General features: G+C 43.9%; 1 protein-coding gene across 2 annotated transcripts in view; it reads left to right on the top strand.

Annotated features, from left to right (window-relative positions):
- Positions 1-6,093, top strand: part of ush1ga (Usher syndrome 1Ga (autosomal recessive)) — a 9,040-nt gene extending 2,947 nt beyond the window's left edge. The window contains exons 2-4 of one of the 2 annotated variants that reach the window (XM_017714048.2): positions 2,796-3,246; positions 3,691-4,490; positions 5,477-6,093. In XM_017714048.2, coding sequence (XP_017569537.1) covers positions 2,796-3,246; positions 3,691-4,490; positions 5,477-5,480 — 1,255 coding nt within the window. In that variant the 3' untranslated portion in view covers positions 5,481-6,093. Of the gene's footprint in view, positions 1-2,795; positions 3,247-3,690; positions 4,495-5,476 lie in introns of those variants that run through there. The other variant, XM_017714047.2, reaches the window with a different exon arrangement.
- Positions 6,094-6,360: the final 267 nt, after the last annotated feature.

Below are 6,360 nucleotides of genomic sequence, written 5' to 3'. Positions count from 1 at the left end.
TTGTACGCACACTTACATGAGCAGATTTGATCTCTTAAAGCAAGAATTCTATTCTAAGTCTGTGTCTGATTCAGTGTACTCATTTGGAGCCGTGTGAAAATGCCGCTGTTGACCTTATCTGTGAGTCGGAAATGAGGAAGTGGACCAAAATCCTGCAGGGAAAAGAGATTTTTTCCTTATAAGAAGTGAGAGATCAGGCCTTCAGAGAAGGAATTTCAGGTCAGCACTTATATCTCTCTTATATTTATCTGAAGACCTCCAGTGTGCTCAGAAGAATGAGACAAACTACGATAGTATATCAAAGAGAAGGTTGAAATCAGGGTCAGACAGGTTAGCAGGGGATAATCCCAGGGCTGGCGAAGCCCAGCACTGCACACAGCTTCACTGCCATCTGTGAAAACCTTGCAGCTTTGCTCATCTATAATGCACCGCTGCAAGGCCTTGCCTGCAGGCTGTCAAATATTGATGAGCTCCGCTGCTGCATGAGTGCCACAGAGCCGAGCGAGATCCGGGTCAGGAGCTGCATACATTAAGTCCCTCTGAAAAGAAAAGGAGCGCTCCTCTGGGCTCATTTTCTACATTCCTTTTTCTCAGTAAACACAGATCTATGGACAGGGAAGGCACAGTCCTTCCTGAGCACCCTTCCTCTACCTCACTAGTTCATCGATCCCTGTGTAATCATTAGCAAATAAATAAAGAGTAAATTAATATTTGCGATCTTCACAGCTTTGAGCGCAGAAAGTAGAGGTCTATGTGAAATGGAAAGTGCTGTTTAGAATAATCTTTTAGGAGAGGCGTTGAGATGATTACCTGTGCTATCAGTAATTACAGACACAATAAAATACTCTGGTAATGAGCCACGCCTAAAACATATATATCCAGTGCCAGAATTGCGTAATTCAACAAGGATCATTTGGTTCACTCATTCAAATGCCTACAAGGAAAAAGAGGCTATTTCCTCTTATAGAGCCACACGTTTAGAGTTAGAGAGCGCGCCTTCAGAGAAGCACTTATGTCTGTGGTTTTGTTGTCAAACAGCGACAGTCTAGAAATTAAAAGCTTCAGGCCAGAATTTCTTGCTTTTGTCAGTGGGTGCAGGAATTCAGGGTGACATCACGTTGAGTGCAATCCTATCGGTCTTCCCTGAAAGGGGATACCCATGGCATTACCACTTAGGCAAGCCGATGGTCATATTACAGATGCTCTGGTTCGGCCTCATTGGAGATGACCCTTCAGTCACTGGCTTGTGAGCCACGCATCATAATAATTCATTCAGGCCTTTGCCGTGAAGATGATAGCGCCTTTTTAAGTCTTTAAAGCTTGTTCTCCGTTCTCTTCCATACCTTCTTGTCTCTCTTAATGTTGTGCGTGTTATTATTCGGTACTGTGTGAAAGTTTTAGGCGTCTAAGCAAATTTTTAAACAGTTGACCTCAGCAGTGAGTTTATCACAATGTACATTAGAATAAAGTCGTATTCATGATTCAAATAAACAGAAAAGCAATAAAAAGGAACAAGAATTTCTCGGGTCCATATTTTTCCTGGACACCTTCACAGCCGCCACAGAGACTCGTTAATATCATCAATGACATCATGAGCTCAATTTACTGAGCACTGATTGGTCAAACCAGGAGCTGCTTTATAACTACATATAATACTGGGCTTCCTCGAGGAGCGGCTTGGAAAATATATATATATATATATGCATTAGAAATAAAATTATATATAAAACATACACTCACCAGCCACTTTTTTAGGTTGCTTGTTAACACTGCTGATCTGCTGGGATTTTCACGCACAACCATCTCTAGGGTTTACAGAGAACGGTCCGAAAAAGAGGAAATATCCAGTGAGCGGTCACTTGTGTGGATGAAAATGCCTTGTTGATGTGAGAGGTCAGAGGAGAATGGGCAGACTGGTTCCAGATGATAGAAAGGCAGCAGGAACTCAAATAACCAACCAGAATCTCTGAGGAACATTTCCATCACCTTGTTGAAAGTGTGGCACGAAGAATTAAGGCAGTTCTGAAGGCAAAAGGGGGTCCAGCCTTTTACTAGCAAGTAAACAGATACACATTGAGGTTCTTACAGCTTTGATTCCATCCATTGATGGCCACAGGGCATGAATCGGTGACAAAGGGGTAGGTGAACAGGTTGATTCCACACACCACCGTTATGTACATAGCAACTGCATAATTCACAGTGCCATCACTTCTCACCAGAATATCCTTAGAAACGGGCTTCACCACTGTGTAAATTCTATAGGCAAACAGGGAGAAATCAAAGTAATACATTAATTATTAATTAATATTCTATACATTTTGTTTATTCAAATATTAACACGTTTCTCATCAAATAAATACAAACTAGATAAATAAATAGATTTTCAAAATGTGTCTTGGGTGCCTGAGACTTTCGCACAGTACTTTATTTTATGAAAGCAATATTCAGGCATAGTAAAGCACTTTAGAGTGATAGTCTTGTAAATAATTTACTGTCTGCTATGGTCCTGTTTATGCCTGAGAAGTCAGCACTGAAAACATGATCAAAGAATCATGTGCTTGCCTCAGCTGTTTCAGGTCGATCGTGTTTCACCCGACACCTTGGAGTGTTGAGCACATAAGCGTGCCATTGTATGAAACATGAATTTTATCATGCTGTGTATCATATTCACGCAGGTGAAATTATATCATCCGTGCACTCGTAGGTCATCGCACCTGATGCCTGAACACATGATGGTGAGTCTTTATGAAATACTGGATAGTGACGTCTTTCTGTCTCCTCTGATGCTGTTTTAGAGGGAACCCTGATAAGTGTGACATATGGGGCAATACACCACTCCATCTGGCTGCTGCCAATGGCCATCTCAACTGCCTGTCCTTCCTGGTGTCGTTTGGTGCCAACACCTGGTGCCTGGACAACGACTACCACACACCCCTGGACATGGCTGCCACCAAAAGCCACATGGATTGCGTGCGCTACCTGGACTCAATTGCCGCCAAGCAGACAACCCTTAACCCCAAGCTGGTGGCCAAACTGAAGGACCGGGCCTTCCGCGATGCCGAACGCCGCATCAAAGACTGCGTCAAACTGCAGCGCAAGCATCACCGCCGCATGGAGCGCAAGTTCCAAAAGGAGGCCACCGAGGCCTCCGTCTCTGATGCCATGAGCTTCTCCAGCTACAGCAGCAGCACCCTTAGCCGAAAGCTGCACCACTTTAACACTGCCACCAGTGTGCCATACTCACAGGTGTGCCTCACTGGTATCTTTCAGAATAACACAAAAAGAACACTTCTGAATCATTTAGAACTTTTCAGAACCTCCAACTATGAGCTACCATAAATATTCTTGGTATTCCCGTATTCATAGTACATGTAGATGCTGTGAAATTCAGTTCAGTTTATTCATTTTAGTGCTTTTTGCGACAGGTGTAAACCAGCTTTACAGAAATATGCATCCACACCACTGATGAGAACAGAGTAGACTCAGCACAGTTGTCAGGAAACATCTTAAGAGCATTAGAATAAAAACCTTGAGTCTGTCAGATTTTGTAACTCTTGCAAGAAGGTTATTGCATAGTTGAGGGACATCGTTTTTGGGTAGTGGTAAAGTCTGCACTTTGTGATTGCAAAGTAGCATTTCATAATAGGTGATGAAGATATGAATCTGGTGTTGTGGTCTCTAATGTTTCAGGCTACCCTCCATGCCACAGCCAGGGGCAAAACAAAGATCCAGAAGAAGCTGGAGAAGAAGAAGCAGGGCGATGGGACCTTCAAAATCTACGAAGATGGCAGGAAGAGCGTCCGCTCTCTTTCTGGCCTGCAGCTTGGTAACGATGTCATGTTCCTGAAGCAGGGCACCTATGTCAACCCCAAAGAGCGTGGCCGGCGTAACATCCGCGACATGTTCCCACGGGATGAAGATGCCATCTCGCGTGCCATCAGTGAGCCAGACTTGCACGGGCCTGATGTGGATTACTCTGAGATCAGCACTGACTCAGGCCATGACTCACTCTTCAACCGCCCAGGTCTGGGCACCATGGTCTTCCGACGCAACTACGTGAGTAGCGGCCTTTTTGGCATTGGCGCCCGGGATGAGGGCAGTTTGGCTGGAAGTGGACGAGCGCCCAATGTGCGCTTGCGCAGCCGGCTCCAGCGCTCCCCCAGTCTGGACGAGGACAGTATTGGCAGTGCCCGGAGCCTTCAGGAGAGGAACGTTCAGGAGCTTCCCTGGGATGAGGTGGAACTTGGGCTGGATGATGATGATGAGCCAGAGAGTAGCCCGCTGGAGGTGTTCCTGGCTGCTCAGAGCATGCATGAGTTCATCCCCATATTTAAGAGGGAGAAAATTGACTTGGAAGCGCTGTTGCTGTGCTCTGATGATGACCTTAAGGGCATCCATATTCCTCTGGGACCCCGCAAGAAGATTATTGATGCCTGCAAGAGACGCCTGGAGACCATTGAGGACCCCGACAGCATAGAGGACACCGAGCTGTAAGTTGCAAACCACATTATTTCCAGTTGGAACACATGTGAAGCGGTATCAGGTTTCTAAGTGTGATGTGTTATGATGAAGTTTATATGGGTATATTATTATTCTTAAGCAATGATTTGGGCAAAAATCAGATCAACCATTTTCACTTCACCCCAGTTGTGTCAAATCAGCCAAAAAGTGAACATCTTCATTGGTTTTTCTCAGGGGCTACAAGGCTAATAGACAGCGTACCTGAATCACCATACACACAGACCACCGTGATGTAATGCCATGCTGCAGGTGTTCTTAGTCCTGGTCCCAGTCACTGCTCCTCAATGTCAGAAACCACATAAACAGTGTGGTTTATTTCAATAGCGATGCTGTGAAGGTGAAGGAAGAAACTCTTTAGTGACAGCCGTCTCTTGCATGAAAAAGAATGTGCCAATAGTTCTCTGTCACACAGCTTTGAGTCCATGCATTTAAACCCTAGTTGCTTTTGACATAAGGTATAGTCCACATCTGTACCTGCTCTGTGAGGGTCCATGGGGGTCCTGCCCACTGAAGAACAGGGTAACAGAGTATCAGAGAAACAGATGGACTACAGTCTGTAGAGAGAGCAGCTATACAGTAAGTGGAGCTGAATAAATAGACACTGAGCGTAGAAACAAGTCATAATATTATGCCTGATCGTTGATAATACTTACCGTTTGAAGCAAGTATGTGATATTTAGGAACGCAGTTTGCACAGTTATTGCTAAAATGTATCTTTAAACTTTCTTTACTTGTCAGAAAAAAACTTTCTTTGCATCAGAAAACGTGTCTTGGCTGATCGACTATATTTGGGGCAAAAGAAAGACTATCTAAATTTGACTTTTGGCCTATCCTTCATTTTAAGGACACCATCATTCAGTTATACATGAAAAATTATATCTAAGAACTGTAACTACTGTGTCTTTTACAATATCCAAGTGGCTCTATGTCATCTGAATGTTACTTCTTTTCACAGATAGCAGATACGTATCTCGCGCTGTTGGACATCACAGCTCATGTGAAGCAAGACAGACAGATACTTGCACTCAGCGAAGAATTCACTGAATGGACCTGTGAGGAATTGCCACTTCTCTGTGGATTTCAAACAGTACAACAGTGTCCCTTTGTCATAGGAATAAGTTTGAATGTGACAGACAATATTACCTCTATGACTGGCACATACAGGGAAGTGTGTAGTGACAGCGGTCGAGCCGAAGTTCCACAGTTGCCATACATCTACGGGCAAATCTTTCTGAGAGCCTTGACTAGGTCAGATGCAGTCAGCACCTCTCTCAGCCCAATGTGTCTGCCCCTGTGGGGCGTGAGTCTTAGTGCCTGTCTATTGAAAATGTCATTTCCGACATGATCTAAATTTAATGTTAGGTATTTTTGATTATGATGTAGCCTCGTAGCAACTCTCAGTTTCAGCTTACAAAGACTGTGTGAAGCAAGCGGCATGTTTGGTTCGATTTTAAAAGCATTTTAGAAAACTTTTTACCACCGTGAAACTTGTATATGCTGCCCAAGTGATGTCTGTCCTTGACTGACCAGTGGTCACTAGTAGACATATAGATGTGGAAAGTCTTGAGGTGTCAAATCCAGGTTCAGAAAGTAAAAATCCTTCCCAGGATTTTGTTCCAACAGGCTGGCTTCTCTAGTTAGATCACACCACCAGCAGAGCTGTCCAGCCTGTTGGAACAAAATCCTGGGAAGGATTTTTACTTTCTGAACCTGGATTTGACACCTCTATGAAGATTTTGTGATCAATAGCAATTTTAAGGAGATAAAAAGTCTAATTCAAGTTTAATTCATGTGCTTTCTGGCCTTAAACACACTGTTATGTAAGTAGGAAACCACTAA

The sequence above is a fragment of the Pygocentrus nattereri genome, chromosome 14 (genome assembly GCF_015220715.1).
Source record: "Pygocentrus nattereri isolate fPygNat1 chromosome 14, fPygNat1.pri, whole genome shotgun sequence".
In the NCBI taxonomy this organism is placed as follows: Eukaryota; Metazoa; Chordata; class Actinopteri; order Characiformes; family Serrasalmidae; genus Pygocentrus; species Pygocentrus nattereri.
Note: the sequence above shows the minus strand (reverse complement) of the source record. Positions and strands in the feature narration are given on the sequence as shown.